The sequence below is a fragment of the Strongylocentrotus purpuratus genome, unplaced genomic scaffold (genome assembly GCF_000002235.5).
Source record: "Strongylocentrotus purpuratus isolate Spur 01 unplaced genomic scaffold, Spur_5.0 spur5_scaffold_18, whole genome shotgun sequence".
Lineage (NCBI taxonomy): Eukaryota > Metazoa > Echinodermata > Echinoidea > Camarodonta > Strongylocentrotidae > Strongylocentrotus > Strongylocentrotus purpuratus.
In genome coordinates, this window is record NW_022145603.1 from 32,955,838 (window position 1) to 32,975,857 (window position 20,020).

Here is a 20,020-nt window from a genome sequence, read left to right on the forward strand (position 1 = left end):
ATCTCACTGAACTAGCAGACTTGGTTTTCTTGTCTGTTTGTGTGACAGAGACTGATTTAGGTTCAGGTCTTTGGTTTTGTTTCTGGTTTTGACTTGGATGGAATCTATCGCTTCTAGGATTACTCGAGAAAGTGTGCAATCCATGTGCATGCACGTATACTTCAGCACTTTCAATCATTTCATCCAACTTTCCACACTTCCTCTCTTTCAAGAATCCGACTACCTCTCTGGGACAACAATTTACAAATTGCTCTCGCATTACCAAATCAACCAAAGACTCGTAATTCTCCTGGATATTAGACATTTCCAGCCACTTGTCAAAATACCCCTTCATCCTCACAGCAAACTGTTTGGGGCGTTCATCCTTACTCGGCCTAGCCGACCTAAACTTCTTCTTATACCCCTCCTCAGTCAAATGGAAATATTCCATAATCTCTCGCTTTACCTTTCCATAGTTAGTGCGATCAACACCACTCATCCTATTGACAACATCAAGTGATTTGCCAGTCAAATTGGCAATCAAATGCAAACACTTCAAATGATCAGGAACACGTTGACTCTCCATCATCAATTCAAATTTCGTAATATACGAATCAAAATTATCAGTGTTTTCATCGAATTTGCCAACTTTCAATCTTAGCCCACCAAACTCTGGAAGGCGCTCTTCCGTTTTCGCTTGCTCTGCCTTTAGTTGAGCTAAGCGCAATTCATGAGCCTCTTTCTCCCGCTCTCTCTCATGTTCATGAGCCTCTTTCTCCCGCTCTCTCTCACGTTCAAGAGCCTCTTTCTCGCGTTCAGTAACCTCATTACAACGAGCCGACACGAAACTATTCAACTCACTTCCAGTGAGCCCGATCTCTCTACCTAGAGAAGAAAATTCTTTGATTTTCTCAATACTAGCCATCGTGCTAATCAACCAGTTATACCAGAATAGACAGTAATTATGTTAGAACTAAGAACAATAGTTCTTCCCGACACATTCGCTATCCCGTCGACCAACAGCCCTGTAAAGCTTTTTGTATATTAGCCTTTACCTAAACGCTGTCTTTTCGGGCGACAAACGACCTATGTCCTAATCCTCGCAGCGCGACAAATCCGTCAATAATTAGCTGTCCTATCCTAACTGCAATAGCTTAAAGCCTTGCCTGACTTAACGTCCATGCATTAATGTGCAAGTATAGAGAGCACAATAATGTACCAAGGCTTGAACCATGCTTCAATGCACACCTTGGGAGAACCACTTCACATAAATCACAATATGAACTGAGGGTAATATTTCCCAATCCTTTCCAATAAAGTAGCAGTTGGGTCTCGGTGGGACCTCCAAATTGTCACGTGAGCGACTGTTTTTTAATTATTTACACTGCTACCTCATCAGAAAACCACACCAGAACACAATTGTATAAGTTTAAATAAAAGTTTAATATTCAGCCTACAAATCGTGGCGTCAAAAAATCATCAACAGCACATAAACAATTTAATGGAACATAACTTTATAACAGGGCAGCTTCCATCTCGTGAGTCCCTCCTGGTCCTTGTCGCTTGGCCAGTCTCTAGACTGCGTAGAATCCCCGTCGACTTGACAGCTTATCTCGATCTCCGTCGATGAATTCCCTGGTCGCTTGGCCAGTCTCTAGACTGCGTAGAATCCCCGACGTAAAAAGTCTTTCTCAAGAATAATGTTCCTCCCACTAATATAAATAAAAACTACCTCGTGCATTAAACGTCTGCACCGTAGCACTGACTTGAAGGGTTCTGCCCATTATTCTACAGCAACTTCCCTTTCCCCTTTCTTTTCCAGGTCCTTAACATTCAAAACCTCCTGGGTATGCAAGCTATTTCTATTTCTCTCTACAATCAATAGCCAACCCCAAATCATGCATAACAAAACCCCATATACTATACATGTTAAATGCAAATGTATGCAATAATGCATCCTACGCTTGGCTACCTCTATCTGACCCTTGAGTAGTACATTTCCTTTGAGTAGTACATTTCCCTCCTCGCCTGGAAAAAATTCCTTTCATGACAGATATCAAGAATAATTATTTCAATATGCACTTTGGTCATGATTTAAGATATGTAATTAGTGGCACTGACACCCATCTGATGTTTATCATACTCAGACACGTCATGCACGTAGGCCGTCACTATCTGAAACATCTTGTTATTTTCCGAAATTGTCTTAAGACAAGGAGTACGGACAAGTCTATTCTCTGTGGATTAGTCACGGGACAAGAATCAATTTTGTATTATTTCATAGGCAGTAAAACCAACAGGTGAATGCAAGGCAAGCTTCTAGATCACCTAGACGAAGGTATGTGTATTCACAAATAATCTGTTTTCTGTATAAGTGAGATGAAAATGATTAGAAGGCCAATCCGACCGAGGAAAACGACTACAGGCAAATACTCGGAAAAAATATATGAACACATTGTTCATTGCGCGGTGGTGTGAACAAAAGGCACTAGAATTTTTTTTAAATAACTTTAAAAATAATGATGTTAATATATTTATTTCATATTTTTGTCATTTGGAAGAATCTTTACCTGACTAATCCTACTTGGCTTTTGAACATAATTTAACCATAACATTATTTTCCAAAAGTCAATGTCGACAGTAGGTTGACTTTAAAAGATTTCCCCCTGTTTTAACGTACAGACTGAGTTGCATTAAACGTTGGACACGCTCTATTCACCCACTGTATTTGCCTGTACTCGGGTTTCCGAAGTTGCGTCTGATTTGAGATATAGACAGATTGTTTAAGATATAGGTGGTGTCGCTTTAAAGGGGTAAACGGAACGGGCCCCTCCAAATAGCGGTGATAAAATTCGTTTACAGTTACAAGTCCCCCATCTAATGTAATCTAATTTCTAATTTACTTCATCAAAAAAATAGTAATCTTAAATACCTTAGTCATCATTATTCTTTAGAATATGGAAAAGAATGTATTTTGGGGAAATTCATAATTTTTGGGAAAAGTATAACAATTCAAAATTTATGGCTCACATTTATTATGCAATTTATACCTGAACCTATTGAATGTAATACTATCTTGTGGGAAATTGAATTTTCTTATATATGACACCCCACACATGATAACACGAAGTTCCCTTAAAAAGTAATACCCAAAATCGCTTAAATGTAGAATATTACATGGCGGTCATTTTCCGAAAATAAATTTCAGTAGCATAATTTCAAGGTGGTCCATCTAGCAATTGTGCAGAGAGGTGCCCGAACACGTTGATACCCAGCGACATTTTACAACATTCCATGTCTAAAAAAAACCTACTTTGCCCCGTAGGAACTAATTAGTCAACCATGCATGTTTTCTCTTTTCATGTACTTTTGCATTACCTTCCATCGAAGCCTAGATGAGGTCATGATGACGTACTGTTAAGATGATGTTCTATTTAACAACGCCTGTTTCTCTCAAAAGGATCCGCCATTTTCTCAATGTCTGTTTCATCGGTTAGTTTGATCGGGAAACTCTAAGCACACTAACATGAATTACTTAGTTGCTACCCTTGTGAAGCTCTTACCTTTGTGTAATATACCCTCACACACAAGGTAGATTCTTCAGATAAAAAGCAGAGAGCTAGATTTTAAGAAGAATTCCGAGCGTTTTTTTTTTCGTGGAACATTTTTATGCAATGATTTGTGAACTGGTTGGAAAATCTACAATTTCATTTTGAAGTAACATACCTTTGATGTTATATTTGGATGAACCGGAGCACGTTGGTTTATGTGAAGAAATCAGACCAATAAAGTGGAGATATCAAACTTGTACTGACAGCGCCAGGACTTTTCAAGACGGAATCTTTAATTATAGAATTGGAATTATGCTCACATTACTTTTTATCAAATTTAAATTATTCCTTAGCCGTAATAACGCATAATCATGAGCAGGATTCGAATAGTTTAAACCTGAAGGGCAATAGAGAAAGATATGTAAAGCGGGTAACTTCATTGACGTGTTTAGTCTCTTCCAAGAACGATTAACAAAACGCTAAGGTGACTTTGACAAACATGAAATATTAGGTCTAATTACTTTACGAAGAAATATTCATAAGAAATTCAGATTTGCTTAAAAATGGGGGTTTATAGATTTTAAGAAAAAATGGCTGAAAGAGTAGCAAATGAGCCTGCTAATTTGGATATAGCCCTTCTTACGGCAGCTGAAAATGGTCGTTGTCATGAAGTTGAGTATCTCGTTAGTCAAGGAGCACATGTAGAGAGGGGTAATAATGATGGTTCGACACCACTTCATTTCGCATCACAAGGAGGTCATCTTGATGTAGTTCAGTACCTCGTTAGTCAAGGAGCACAGGTAGAGAGGGGTAATAATAATGGTTCAACACCACTTCATTTTGCATCACTTGGAGGTCATCTTGATGTAGTTCAGTACCTCGTTCGTCAAGGAGCAGAGGTAGAGAGGGGTGATAATAATGGTTTGAAACCACTTCAAGATGCATCACACGAGGGTCATCTTGATGTAGTTGAGTATCTCGTTAGTAAAGGGGCACAGGTAACGAGGGGTGATAATAATGGTTCGACACCACTTATTATGGCATCGCAAGGAGGTCAACTTAACGTAGTTAAGTACCTCGTTAGTCAAGGAGCACAGGTAGTGAGGGGTAATAATAATGGTTCGAAACCACTTCATTTTGCATCACTTGGAGGTCATCTTGATGTAGTACAGTACCTCGTTAGTCAAGGAGCACAGGTAGAGAGGGGTGATAAAAATGGTTTGAAACCACTTCAAGATGCATCACACGAAGGTCATCTTGATGTAGTTGAGTATCTCGTTAGTCAAGGAGCACAGGTAGAGAGGGGTAATAATAATGGTTCGACACCACTTCATGTTGCATCACAAGGAGGTCATCTTGATGTAGTTGAGTATCTCGTTTGTAAAGGGGCACAGGTAACGAGGGGTAATAATAATGGTACGACACCACTTCATTTTGCATCACTCGGAGGTCATCTTGATGTAGTTCAGTACCTCGTTAGTCAAGGAGCACAGGTAGAGAGGGGTAATAATAATGGTTCAACACCACTTCATTTTGCATCACTTGGAGGTCATCTTGATGTAGTACAGTACCTCGTTAGTCAAGGAGCACAGGTAGAGAGGGGTGATAAAAATGGTTTGAAACCACTTCAAGATGCATCACACGAAGGTCATCTTGATGTAGTTGAGTATCTCGTTAGTCAAGGAGCACAGGTAGAGAGGGGTAATAATAATGGTTCGACACCACTTCATGTTGCATCACAAGGAGGTCATCTTGATGTAGTTCAGTATCTCGTTAGTCAAGGAGCACAGGTAGAGAGGGGTAATAATGATGGTTCGACACCACTTCATTTTGCATCAAAAGGAGGTCATCTTGACATAGTTCAGTACCTCGTTAGTCGAGGAGCACAGGTAGAGAGGGGTAATAATAAAGGTTCGACACCACTTCATGATGCATCACACAAAGGTCATATTGATTTAGTTCAGTATCTCGTTAGTCAAGGAGCACAGGTAGAGAGGGGTAATAATAATGGTTCAACACCACTTCATTTTGCCTCACTTGGAGGTCATCTTGATGTAGTTCAGTACCTCGTTAGTCAAGGAGCACAGGTAGAGAGGGGTAATAATGATGGTTCGACACCTTCTCATTTCGCATCACAAGGAGGTCATCTTGATGTAGTTCAGTATCTCGTTAGTCAAGGAGCACAGGAAGGGAGGGGTAATAATGATGGTTCGACATCTTCTCATTTCGCATCACAAGGAGGTCATCTTGATGTAGTTCAGTATCTCGTTAGTCAAGGAGCACAGGTAGAGAGGGGTAATAATGATGGTTCGACACCACTTCATTTTGCATCAAAAGGAGGTCATCTTGACATAGTTCAGTACCTCGTTAGTCGAGGAGCACAGGTAGAGAGGGGTAATAATAAAGGTTCGACACCCCTTCATGATGCATCACACAAAGGTCATATTGATTTAGTTCAGTATCTCGTTAGTCAAGGAGCACAGGTAGAGAGGGGTAATAATAATGGTTCAACACCACTTCATTTTGCATCACTCGGAGGTCATCTTGATGTAGTTCAGTACCTCGTTAGTCAAGGAGCACAGGTAGAGAGGGGTAATAATAATGGTTCAACACCACTTCATTTTGCATCACAAGGAGGTCATCTTGATGTAGTTCAGTATCTCGTTAGTCAAGGAGCACAGGAAGGGAGGGGTAATAATGATGGTTCGACATCTTCTCATTTCGCATCACAAGGAGGTCATCTTGATGTAGTTCAGTATCTCGTTAGTCAAGGAGCACAGGTAGAGAGGGGTAATAATGATGGTTCGACACCACTTCATTTTGCATCAAAAGGAGGTCATCTTGACATAGTTCAGTACCTCGTTAGTCGAGGAGCACAGGTAGAGAGGGGTAATAATAATGGTTTGAAACCACTTCAAGATGCATCACACGAGGGTCATCTTGATGTAGTTGAGTATCTCGTTAGTAAAGGGGCACAGGTAACGAGGGGTAATAATAATGGTACGACACCACTTCATTTTGCATCACTCGGAGGTCATCTTGATGTAGTTCAGTACCTCGTTAGTCAAGGAGCACAGGTAGAGAGGGGTAATAATAATGGTTCAACACCACTTCATTTTGCATCACTCGGAGGTCATCTTGATGTAGTTCAGTACCTCGTTAGTCAAGGAGCAGAGGTAGAGAGGGGTGATAATAATGGTTTGAAACCACTTCAAGATGCATCACACGAGGGTCATCTTGATGTAGTTGAGTATCTCGTTAGTAAAGGGGCACAGGTAACGAGGGGTGATAATAATGGTTCGACACCACTTATTATGGCATCGCAAGGAGGTCAACTTAACGTAGTTAAGTACCTCGTTAGTCAAGGAGCACAGGTAGTGAGGGGTAATAATAATGGTTCGACACCACTTCATTTTGCATCACTTGGAGGTCATCTTGATGTAGTACAGTACCTCGTTAGTCAAGGAGCACAGGTAGAGAGGGGTGATAAAAATGGTTTGAAACCACTTCAAGATGCATCACACGAAGGTCATCTTGATGTAGTTGAGTATCTCGTTAGTCAAGGAGCACAGGTAGAGAGGGGTAATAATAATGGTTCGACACCACTTCATGTTGCATCACAAGGAGGTCATCTTGATGTAGTTCAGTATCTCGTTAGTCAAGGAGCACAGGTAGAGAGGGGTAATAATGATGGTTCGACACCACTTCATTTTGCATCACAAGGAGGTCATCTTGACATAGTTCAGTACCTCGTTAGTCGAGGAGCACAGGTAGAGAGGGGTAATAATAAAGGTTCGACACCCCTTCAAGATGCATCACACGAAGGTCATCTTGATGTAGTTGAGTATCTCGTTAGTCAAGGAGCACAGGTAGAGAGGGGTAATAATAATGGTTCGACACCACTTCATGTTGCATCACAAGGAGGTCATCTTGATGTAGTTGAGTATCTCGTTAGTAAAGGGGCACAGGTAACGAGGGGTAATAATAATGGTACGACACCACTTCATTTTGCATCACTCGGAGGTCATCTTGATGTAGTTCAGTACCTCGTTAGTCAAGGAGCACAGGTAGAGAGGGGTAATAATAATGGTTCAACACCACTTCATTTTGCATCACTTGGAGGTCATCTTGATGTAGTACAGTACCTCGTTAGTCAAGGAGCACAGGTAGAGAGGGGTGATAAAAATGGTTTGAAACCACTTCAAGATGCATCACACGAAGGTCATCTTGATGTAGTTGAGTATCTCGTTAGTCAAGGAGCACAGGTAGAGAGGGGTAATAATAATGGTTCGACACCACTTCATGTTGCATCACAAGGAGGTCATCTTGATGTAGTTCAGTATCTCGTTAGTCAAGGAGCACAGGTAGAGAGGGGTAATAATGATGGTTCGACACCACTTCATTTTGCATCACAAGGAGGTCATCTTGACATAGTTCAGTACCTCGTTAGTCGAGGAGCACAGGTAGAGAGGGGTAATAATAAAGGTTCGACACCCCTTCATGATGCATCACACAAAGGTCATATTGATTTAGTTCAGTATCTCGTTAGTCAAGGAGCACAGGTAGAGAGGGGTAATAATAATGGTTCAACACCACTTCATTTTGCATCACTCGGAGGTCATCTTGATGTAGTTCAGTACCTCGTTAGTCAAGGAGCACAGGTAGAGAGGGGTAATAATAATGGTTCAACACCACTTCATTTTGCATCACAAGGAGGTCATCTTGATGTAGTTCAGTATCTCGTTAGTCAAGGAGCACAGGAAGGGAGGGGTAATAATGATGGTTCGACATCTTCTCATTTCGCATCACAAGGAGGTCATCTTGATGTAGTTCAGTATCTCGTTAGTCAAGGAGCACAGGTAGAGAGGGGTAATAATGATGGTTCGACACCACTTCATTTTGCATCAAAAGGAGGTCATCTTGACATAGTTCAGTACCTCGTTAGTCGAGGAGCACAGGTAGAGAGGGGTAATAATAATGGTTTGAAACCACTTCAAGATGCATCACACGAGGGTCATCTTGATGTAGTTGAGTATCTCGTTAGTAAAGGGGCACAGGTAACGAGGGGTAATAATAATGGTACGACACCACTTCATTTTGCATCACTCGGAGGTCATCTTGATGTAGTTCAGTACCTCGTTAGTCAAGGAGCACAGGTAGAGAGGGGTAATAATAATGGTTCAACACCACTTCATTTTGCATCACTCGGAGGTCATCTTGATGTAGTTCAGTACCTCGTTAGTCAAGGAGCAGAGGTAGAGAGGGGTGATAATAATGGTTTGAAACCACTTCAAGATGCATCACACGAGGGTCATCTTGATGTAGTTGAGTATCTCGTTAGTAAAGGGGCACAGGTAACGAGGGGTGATAATAATGGTTCGACACCACTTATTATGGCATCGCAAGGAGGTCAACTTAACGTAGTTAAGTACCTCGTTAGTCAAGGAGCACAGGTAGAGAGGGGTAATAATAATGGTTCAACACCACTTCATTTTGCATCACTTGGAGGTCATCTTGATGTAGTACAGTACCTCGTTAGTCAAGGAGCACAGGTAGAGAGGGGTGATAAAAATGGTTTGAAACCACTTCAAGATGCATCACACGAAGGTCATCTTGATGTAGTTGAGTATCTCGTTAGTCAAGGAGCACAGGTAGAGAGGGGTAATAATAATGGTTCGACACCACTTCATGTTGCATCACAAGGAGGTCATCTTGATGTAGTTCAGTATCTCGTTAGTCAAGGAGCACAGGTAGAGAGGGGTAATAATGATGGTTCGACACCACTTCATTTTGCATCACAAGGAGGTCATCTTGATGTAGTTGAGTATCTCGTTAGTAAAGGGGCACAGGTAACGAGGGGTAATAATAATGGTACGACACCACTTCATTTTGCATCACTCGGAGGTCATCTTGATGTAGTTCAGTACCTCGTTAGTCAAGGAGCACAGGTAGAGAGGGGTAATAATAATGGTTCAACACCACTTCATTTTGCATCACTTGGAGGTCATCTTGATGTAGTACAGTACCTCGTTAGTCAAGGAGCACAGGTAGAGAGGGGTGATAAAAATGGTTTGAAACCACTTCAAGATGCATCACACGAAGGTCATCTTGATGTAGTTGAGTATCTCGTTAGTCAAGGAGCACAGGTAGAGAGGGGTAATAATAATGGTTCGACACCACTTCATGTTGCATCACAAGGAGGTCATCTTGATGTAGTTCAGTATCTCGTTAGTCAAGGAGCACAGGTAGAGAGGGGTAATAATGATGGTTCGACACCACTTCATTTTGCATCAAAAGGAGGTCACCTTGACATAGTTCAGTACCTCGTTAGTCGAGGAGCACAGGTAGAGAGGGGTAATAATAAAGGTTCGACACCACTTCATGATGCATCACACAAAGGTCATATTGATTTAGTTCAGTATCTCGTTAGTCAAGGAGCACAGGTAGAGAGGGGTAATAATAATGGTTCAACACCACTTCATTTTGCCTCACTTGGAGGTCATCTTGATGTAGTTCAGTACCTCGTTAGTCAAGGAGCACAGGTAGAGAGGGGTAATAATGATGGTTCGACACCTTCTCATTTCGCATCACAAGGAGGTCATCTTGATGTAGTTCAGTATCTCGTTAGTCAAGGAGCACAGGAAGGGAGGGGTAATAATGATGGTTCGACATCTTCTCATTTCGCATCACAAGGAGGTCATCTTGATGTAGTTCAGTATCTCGTTAGTCAAGGAGCACAGGTAGAGAGGGGTAATAATGATGGTTCGACACCACTTCATTTTGCATCAAAAGGAGGTCATCTTGACATAGTTCAGTACCTCGTTAGTCGAGGAGCACAGGTAGAGAGGGGTAATAATAAAGGTTCGACACCACTTCATGATGCATCACACAAAGGTCATATTGATTTAGTTCAGTATCTCGTTAGTCAAGGAGCACAGGTAGAGAGGGGTAATAATAATGGTTCAACACCACTTCATTTTGCCTCACTTGGAGGTCATCTTGATGTAGTTCAGTACCTCGTTAGTCAAGGAGCACAGGTAGAGAGGGGTAATAATGATGGTTCGACACCTTCTCATTTCGCATCACAAGGAGGTCATCTTGATGTAGTTCAGTATCTCGTTAGTCAAGGAGCACAGGTAGGGAGGGGTAATAATGATGGTTCGACATCTTCTCATTTCGCATCACAAGGAGGTCATCTTGATGTAGTTCAGTATCTCGTTAGTCAAGGAGCACAGGTAGAGAAGGGTGATAATGATGGTTCGACACCACTTCATTTTGCATCACTCGGAGGTCATCTTGATGTAGTTCAGTATCTCGTTAGTCAAGGAGCACAGGTAGAGAAGGGTGATAATAATGGTTGGACACCGCTTCTTAGTGCATCACAAGGAGGTCATCTTGATGTAATTCAGTACCTCGTTAGTCAAGGAGCACAGGTAGAGAAGGGTAATAATGATGGTTCGACACCACTTCATTTTGCATCACAAGGAGGTCATCTTGATGTAGTTCAGTATCTCGTTAGTCAAGGAGCACAGGTAGCGAGGGGTAATAATAATGGTACGACACCACTTCATTTTGCATCACTCGGAGGTCATCTTGATGTAGTTCAGTACCTCGTTAGTCAAGGAGCAGAGGTAGAGAGGGGTGATAATAATGGTTTGAAACCACTTCAAGATGCATCACACGAGGGTCATCTTGATGTAGTTGAGTATCTCGTTAGTAAAGGGGCACAGGTAACGAGGGGTGATAATAATGGTTCGACACCACTTATTATGGCATCGCAAGGAGGTCAACTTAACGTAGTTAAGTACCTCGTTAGTCAAGGAGCACAGGTAGTGAGGGGTAATAATAATGGTTCGACACCACTTCATTTTGCATCAAAAGGAGGTCATCTTGACGTAGTTCAGTACCTCGTTAATCAAGGAGCAGAGGTAGAGAGGGGTGATAATAATGGTTTGAAACCACTTCAAGATGCATCACACGAGGGTCATCTTGATGTAGTTGAGTATCTCGTTAGTAAAGGGGCACAGGTAACGAGGGGTAATAATAATGGTACGACACCACTTCATTTTGCATCACTCGGAGGTCATCTTGATGTAGTTCAGTACCTCGTTAGTCAAGGAGCACAGGTAGAGAGGGGTAATAATAATGGTTCAACACCACTTCATTTTGCATCACTTGGAGGTCATCTTGATGTAGTACAGTACCTCGTTAGTCAAGGAGCACAGGTAGAGAGGGGTGATAAAAATGGTTCGACACCACTTCATGATGCATCACACGAAGGTCATCTTGATGTAGTTCAGTATCTCGTTAGTCAAGGAGCACAGGTAGAGAGGGGTAATAATAAAGGTACGACACCACTTCATTTTGCATCACACGAAGGTCATTTTGATGTAGTTCAGTACCTCGTTAGTCAAGGAGCACAGGTAGAGAGGGGTGATAAAAATGGTTTGAAACCACTTCAAGATGCATCACACGAAGGTCATCTTGATGTAGTTGAGTATCTCGTTAGTCAAGGAGCACAGGTAGAGAGGGGTAATAATGATGGTTCGACACCACTTCATGTTGCATCACAAGGAGGTCATCTTGATGTAGTTCAGTATCTCGTTAGTCAAGGAGCACAGGTAGAGAGGGGTAATAATGACGGTTCGACACCACTTCATTTTGCATCAAAAGGAGGTCATCTTGACATAGTTCAGTACCTCGTTAGTCGAGGAGCACAGGTAGAGAGGGGTAATAATAAAGGTTCGACTTCACTTCATGATGCATCACACAAAGGTCATATTGATTTAGTTCAGTATCTCGTTAGTCAAGGAGCACAGGTAGAGAGGGGTAATAATAATGGTTTGAAACCACTTCAAGATGCATCACACGAGGGTCATCTTGATGTAGTTGAGTATCTCGTTAGTAAAGGGGCACAGGTAACGAGGGGTAATAATAATGGTACGACACCACTTCATTTTGCATCACTCGGAGGTCATCTTGATGTAGTTCAGTACCTCGTTAGTCAAGGAGCACAGGTAGAGAGGGGTAATAATAATGGTTCAACACCACTTCATTTTGCATCACTCGGAGGTCATCTTGATGTAGTTCAGTACCTCGTTAGTCAAGGAGCAGAGGTAGAGAGGGGTGATAATAATGGTTTGAAACCACTTCAAGATGCATCACACGAGGGTCATCTTGATGTAGTTGAGTATCTCGTTAGTAAAGGGGCACAGGTAACGAGGGGTGATAATAATGGTTCGACACCACTTATTATGGCATCGCAAGGAGGTCAACTTAACGTAGTTAAGTACCTCGTTAGTCAAGGAGCACAGGTAGAGAGGGGTAATAATAATGGTTCAACACCACTTCATTTTGCATCACTTGGAGGTCATCTTGATGTAGTACAGTACCTCGTTAGTCAAGGAGCACAGGTAGAGAGGGGTGATAAAAATGGTTTGAAACCACTTCAAGATGCATCACACGAAGGTCATCTTGATGTAGTTGAGTATCTCGTTAGTCAAGGAGCACAGGTAGAGAGGGGTAATAATAATGGTTCGACACCACTTCATGTTGCATCACAAGGAGGTCATCTTGATGTAGTTCAGTATCTCGTTAGTCAAGGAGCACAGGTAGAGAGGGGTAATAATGATGGTTCGACACCACTTCATTTTGCATCACAAGGAGGTCATCTTGATGTAGTTGAGTATCTCGTTAGTAAAGGGGCACAGGTAACGAGGGGTAATAATAATGGTACGACACCACTTCATTTTGCATCACTCGGAGGTCATCTTGATGTAGTTCAGTACCTCGTTAGTCAAGGAGCACAGGTAGAGAGGGGTAATAATAATGGTTCAACACCACTTCATTTTGCATCACTTGGAGGTCATCTTGATGTAGTACAGTACCTCGTTAGTCAAGGAGCACAGGTAGAGAGGGGTGATAAAAATGGTTTGAAACCACTTCAAGATGCATCACACGAAGGTCATCTTGATGTAGTTGAGTATCTCGTTAGTCAAGGAGCACAGGTAGAGAGGGGTAATAATAATGGTTCGACACCACTTCATGTTGCATCACAAGGAGGTCATCTTGATGTAGTTCAGTATCTCGTTAGTCAAGGAGCACAGGTAGAGAGGGGTAATAATGATGGTTCGACACCACTTCATTTTGCATCAAAAGGAGGTCATCTTGACATAGTTCAGTACCTCGTTAGTCGAGGAGCACAGGTAGAGAGGGGTAATAATAAAGGTTCGACACCACTTCATGATGCATCACACAAAGGTCATATTGATTTAGTTCAGTATCTCGTTAGTCAAGGAGCACAGGTAGAGAGGGGTAATAATAATGGTTCAACACCACTTCATTTTGCCTCACTTGGAGGTCATCTTGATGTAGTTCAGTACCTCGTTAGTCAAGGAGCACAGGTAGAGAGGGGTAATAATGATGGTTCGACACCTTCTCATTTCGCATCACAAGGAGGTCATCTTGATGTAGTTCAGTATCTCGTTAGTCAAGGAGCACAGGAAGGGAGGGGTAATAATGATGGTTCGACATCTTCTCATTTCGCATCACAAGGAGGTCATCTTGATGTAGTTCAGTATCTCGTTAGTCAAGGAGCACAGGTAGAGAGGGGTAATAATGATGGTTCGACACCACTTCATTTTGCATCAAAAGGAGGTCATCTTGACATAGTTCAGTACCTCGTTAGTCGAGGAGCACAGGTAGAGAGGGGTAATAATAAAGGTTCGACACCACTTCATGATGCATCACACAAAGGTCATATTGATTTAGTTCAGTATCTCGTTAGTCAAGGAGCACAGGTAGAGAGGGGTAATAATAATGGTTCAACACCACTTCATTTTGCCTCACTTGGAGGTCATCTTGATGTAGTTCAGTACCTCGTTAGTCAAGGAGCACAGGTAGAGAGGGGTAATAATGATGGTTCGACACCTTCTCATTTCGCATCACAAGGAGGTCATCTTGATGTAGTTCAGTATCTCGTTAGTCAAGGAGCACAGGTAGGGAGGGGTAATAATGATGGTTCGACATCTTCTCATTTCGCATCACAAGGAGGTCATCTTGATGTAGTTCAGTATCTCGTTAGTCAAGGAGCACAGGTAGAGAAGGGTGATAATGATGGTTCGACACCACTTCATTTTGCATCACTCGGAGGTCATCTTGATGTAGTTCAGTATCTCGTTAGTCAAGGAGCACAGGTAGAGAAGGGTGATAATAATGGTTGGACACCGCTTCTTAGTGCATCACAAGGAGGTCATCTTGATGTAATTCAGTACCTCGTTAGTCAAGGAGCACAGGTAGAGAAGGGTAATAATGATGGTTCGACACCACTTCATTTTGCATCACAAGGAGGTCATCTTGATGTAGTTCAGTATCTCGTTAGTCAAGGAGCACAGGTAGCGAGGGGTAATAATAATGGTACGACACCACTTCATTTTGCATCACTCGGAGGTCATCTTGATGTAGTTCAGTACCTCGTTAGTCAAGGAGCAGAGGTAGAGAGGGGTGATAATAATGGTTTGAAACCACTTCAAGATGCATCACACGAGGGTCATCTTGATGTAGTTGAGTATCTCGTTAGTAAAGGGGCACAGGTAACGAGGGGTGATAATAATGATTCGACACCACTTATTATGGCATCGCAAGGAGGTCAACTTAACGTAGTTAAGTACCTCGTTAGTCAAGGAGCACAGGTAGTGAGGGGTAATAGTAATGGTTCGACACCACTTCATTTTGCATCAAAAGGAGGTCATCTTGACGTAGTTCAGTACCTCGTTAATCAAGGAGCAGAGGTAGAGAGGGGTGATAATAATGGTTTGAAACCACTTCAAGATGCATCACACGAGGGTCATCTTGATGTAGTTGAGTATCTCGTTAGTAAAGGGGCACAGGTAACGAGGGGTAATAATAATGGTACGACACCACTTCATTTTGCATCACTCGGAGGTCATCTTGATGTAGTTCAGTACCTCGTTAGTCAAGGAGCACAGGTAGAGAGGGGTAATAATAATGGTTCAACACCACTTCATTTTGCATCACTTGGAGGTCATCTTGATGTAGTACAGTACCTCGTTAGTCAAGGAGCACAGGTAGAGAGGGGTGATAAAAATGGTTCGACACCACTTCATGATGCATCACACGAAGGTCATCTTGATGTAGTTCAGTATCTCGTTAGTCAAGGAGCACAGGTAGAGAGGGGTAATAATAAAGGTACGACACCACTTCATTTTGCATCACACGAAGGTCATTTTGATGTAGTTCAGTACCTCGTTAGTCAAGGAGCACAGGTAGAGAGGGGTGATAAAAATGGTTTGAAACCACTTCAAGATGCATCACACGAAGGTCATCTTGATGTAGTTGAGTATCTCGTTAGTCAAGGAGCACAGGTAGAGAGGGGTAATAATGATGGTTCGACACCACTTCATGTTGCATCACAAGGAGGTCATCTTGATGTAGTTCAGTATCTCGTTAGTCAAGGAGCACAGGTAGAGAGGGGTAATAATGACGGTTCGACACCACTTCATTTTGCATCAAAAGGAGGTCATCTTGACATAGTTCAGTACCTCGTTAGTCGAGGAGCACAGGTAGAGAGGGGTAATAATAAAGGTTCGACTTCACTTCATGATGCATCACACAAAGGTCATATTGATTTAGTTCAGTATCTCGTTAGTCAAGGAGCACAGGTAGAGAGGGGTAATAATAATGGTTCAACACCACTTCATTTTGCCTCACTTGGAGGTCATCTTGATGTAGTTCAGTACCTCGTTAGTCAAGGAGCACAGGTAGAGAGGGGTAATAATGATGGTTCGACACCTTCTCATTTCGCATCACAAGGAGGTCATCTTGATGTAGTTCAGTATCTCGTTAGTCAAGGAGCACAGGTAGGGAGGGGTAATAATGATGGTTCGACATCTTCTCATTTCGCATCACAAGGAGGTCATCTTGATGTAGTTCAGTATCTCGTTAGTCAAGGAGCACAGGTAGAGAAGGGTGATAATGATGGTTCGACACCACTTCATTTTGCATCACTCGGAGGTCATCTTGATGTAGTTCAGTATCTCGTTAGTCAAGGAGCACAGGTAGAGAAGGGTGATAATAATGGTTGGACACCGCTTCTTAGTGCATCACAAGGAGGTCAACTTTACGTAGTTAAGTACCTCGTTAGTCAAGGAGCACAGGTAGAGAGGGACAATAATAATGGTATAACACCACTTCTTAGTGCATCACAAGGAGGACATCTTGACGTAGTTCAGTACCTCGCCAGTGGACTAGCACGGGGGAAAGAAGCATCACCTAAAGGTATGATTCGCATTAATATTTCTTGTCAAAAAGCGATGCATTGATAGGGACTAAGCTATCATAATACTTTCATTTTCTTTCTGTTTGTCCTTTCTTTTTTCGCAAAGGTATTTGATAAAATATCCCCACGTAGATTAATACGATGTAAATAAGGATAAATAAGAATAACCTTTTACCACGCTCACCCAGATGGTAGCACCATACTCATCTCATTTTCCTGGTCCTAAAAGAACCAATGTCAATCAAAATAAATTAAGTATTGTCATTTGGTCCAATGCCAGTTGATCCAACACCCAGTTCGTCGAACTTCATTTAGTCTTTACCCAGTTTACATGGGTAAACCCAATATACCCGCTATATATGGTCAACCAACGTTACGACCAGTCACCATGCTAATCAATTTACCGGCATGACAATAGCTGCTTGTCTGTAAGAAATTGATAAAATGGCTAATTCGTCTAATCTTTATTTTATACATTTTCGGGCATTTTGGTCCATTATCATTTGGTTTCATTGCCCTTTTGCGTGATATTAACTGCTCAAAACCCAATTTATTAAGTCACTTTGGTCAATTTGGTCCAAGCATCATATTCCCTATTGTCTATAATTTAATTTCGTCTATTTGTATTCTTTCTAATTCTATTTTGTCTCATTACCATATCGTCCAAAAACCATCTGGTCTAACCATCAAGGCCGTCACAAATGTCTATGACAATTTTGCTGTCAGCCAATCAAATGCCCCAAAAACAAAACAAACAAACAAACAAAAAACAAAACAAATAGAAAGAAAGATATATTACCCACCCTGCCCAAAAATCGGTCACTTTGGAGTTGCTGTGGAGTCGCTTTCTGCGGTGTGACTTAAGTGTAAGCGGCGAAGTGAAACAGACATATCAAAACCCAAACTTTAAGATTTTAACCATGATTGTTGTCCATGCCTTTTTTCATGTTTTTGTATAGTTTAGAACGGTTTTGTTTTCTGTGGCAGGCCAAATTTGTGTCTTTATCCTGATGTGTTTGTTTGATCTTCATTATTAAAGATGATACTGATGATAACGAGGGAAACGACGACCAACTGACATCTCTGAAACATGACTTGGAGAGCAATCGGGATGATATTTCCTTCGGTGGTCTTTCGGCACCGCCTGAGATCCTCGCTCGGGGGCCGAGAGCACGACGAGCGTATGCCGAAGCAGCTCAAGCTGGCACGAAGAAAGTATTCCGAACGCGCCTGATGCTTGTGGGACAAGAACGTGTTGGAAAGACAAGTCTAAAGAAAACTCTTACAGGACAAGGGTAATCTCTTTATTATTCCCTTTTTTTTTTGAAATTCCCCCCCCCCCCCCCCCCCTCTGTAATTTTTCTTTTTTTTATTTTTTTTTTATTTGTCTCTGTATGATGTATTTCTTCCATTCACTTGAGAAAAAATAGACAACTTTGTTATCAGTCATATTAACTTACTCTGGTGTAATGAATACGTTGAAACCTTTTGAACCTCCTCATGTCATGCTTCTACTCTATTTTACCTTTATCTTGCCTTATCTTATTGTATACTCGCATGGGGAAATAGCTCTATAACACTTATGGACAAAGCTAATATTGTACACAAACGGGCTGTTAGAATAATGAATAATTTTGGTTTTCTTGCATAGCTTTCCAAATTGTAATATTCTTGAAATAGTTATATATGAACAGTCGACAGATAATTTACCAGATGCTTTCGTCCCCTATTTTCATCGCATATCTATATACATACATTATATATACATTCTTATCCTACTAGACAGACGTATCATTTTCATCTCCCTCGAACTCGAACCGTTTTTGCAAACAAAACAATTACTTTTACTGGACCCAATATCTGGAACAGCCTGAATAACGAACTAGTTGAACGCCCCTCCATTAATTATTTTAAACTATAGATCGTACAGGTGGTTATACCGACTTTGATTTTTTTTTTAACTTTGCCATGCCTTTGATTTCATCAATTGCTTCATCATCATCTTCTTCTTCTTCTTCTTCTTCTTCTTCTTCCTCCTCCTCTTCTTTCTTCTTCTACCTTTTTAATTCAGACTTACTTTATTTTTTACTCAAGACAGGTCACATACAAGCTATGCTTTATATTTAGGCTCCCCGCATTTTACATTGTATTACCTTGCCTGTCATATCTTTATATTTCGAAACTTATACTTGAGTTGAAATCTCTATATTTGTTTTTATAATCTTCGCTTTTACACTTGTACAAAAAAGAAAAGAGAACAATTTAAATTTGTTTTTTTATGTAAATGTGGAACAAACACACTTCAAACTTCAAACTTGTGGTACAACCACATGGGACAAGGTGCTATGGAAAGAACTGAAATTCATGATATATTTTGTTGCAACATATGGGAGAGTTTTTCATTCCCAATTACGTCACAAATTATTTTACAATTGAATTCACATCATTCAACAATTTGAAATTTACATACATTTAGTGATTTAGATTTGGTGATTTTAACTGCGGAATATTTATAAAATGTATTTATCGGATTTGTCTGATTTTACCGAATTCAGCTTGTTGAACGTTTTGAATACTTTTGCGTATATATCATTATCATTAATATTATTATTATTATTATTATTATTAACACTTTTATTTATATTACAATTATTATTCTAATTTGTTCTAATATCATTATTATTATTATTATTATTATTATTATTATTATTAATATAATCATTTTTTTAAATTTGCTTCAGATTTGATCAAAATGAGGCAATAACGGACGGTGTAGAAACAACAAACGCATGTGAAATTTGTATCGAGGTTGCAAAGGCTGGCGAAAAAATGTGGTCAATTCACAAAAAAGGACATGGGAATGAAGATCCAAAAGGTAAGTAGAAATTTAAACAAGATTTGCCTTAATCAAAAGAAAAATTACATTCTCTGCATAAGTATATCCTTAATTCTGACATCAGACTGTTGGTGACAAATGAGGACGGAAAACACTTTTAAATCAAAACTTAAAGCGTACCTTTTCATTTTAATATCTTAATGCTACAATTTTTAAACACATGGTGGCTGTGGTTTATAAATGACTTTTATGCCTATTTCTATTCTTATCATTATTGCCATTAGTATTATTATTGTTTTTGTTGTTATTAGCATTATCATTAATACTGTGTGAAACGATTCCTGACGTAGCAATTAC

General features: G+C 40.8%; 4 protein-coding genes and 1 long non-coding RNA gene across 5 annotated transcripts; all 5 read left to right on the forward strand.

The window, feature by feature from the left end:
* Positions 1-4,957: 4,957 nt before the first annotated feature.
* LOC115925284 (putative ankyrin repeat protein RF_0381) lies at positions 4,958-8,360 on the forward strand (the record flags this gene model as incomplete). Its single annotated transcript, XM_030988954.1, has 4 exons — positions 4,958-5,924; positions 7,305-7,534; positions 7,658-8,003; positions 8,278-8,360. Coding segments are annotated over 4 exons (1,626 nt in total), but the record flags the coding sequence as incomplete, so codon positions are not given.
* Positions 8,361-8,923: 563 nt separating this feature from the next.
* Positions 8,924-10,798, forward strand: LOC115925285 (putative ankyrin repeat protein RF_0381; the record flags this gene model as incomplete). The annotated part of the gene is made up of 2 exons (XM_030988955.1): positions 8,924-8,983; positions 9,875-10,798. Coding segments are annotated over exons 1-2 (984 nt in total), but the record flags the coding sequence as incomplete, so codon positions are not given.
* Positions 10,799-11,119: 321 nt separating this feature from the next.
* LOC115925286 (ankyrin repeat domain-containing protein 50-like) lies at positions 11,120-12,650 on the forward strand (the record flags this gene model as incomplete). The annotated part of the gene is made up of 3 exons (XM_030988956.1): positions 11,120-11,593; positions 11,855-12,485; positions 12,634-12,650. Coding segments are annotated over 3 exons (1,122 nt in total), but the record flags the coding sequence as incomplete, so codon positions are not given.
* A 36-nt stretch (positions 12,651-12,686) lies between these two features.
* Positions 12,687-16,941, forward strand: LOC115925287 (serine/threonine-protein phosphatase 6 regulatory ankyrin repeat subunit B-like). Its single transcript, XM_030988957.1, has 5 exons — positions 12,687-12,712; positions 12,904-13,321; positions 13,400-15,475; positions 15,716-16,502; positions 16,934-16,941. Exons 1-5 carry the CDS (start codon positions 12,687-12,689, stop codon positions 16,939-16,941), a joined length of 3,315 nt encoding a protein of 1,104 aa, XP_030844817.1.
* An 877-nt stretch (positions 16,942-17,818) lies between these two features.
* LOC115925581 lies at positions 17,819-19,609 on the forward strand. The gene is made up of 2 exons (XR_004064828.1): positions 17,819-18,122; positions 19,569-19,609. It is a non-coding gene; the product is annotated as an uncharacterized LOC115925581 (long non-coding RNA).
* The last annotated feature ends 411 nt before the right edge of the window (positions 19,610-20,020 follow it).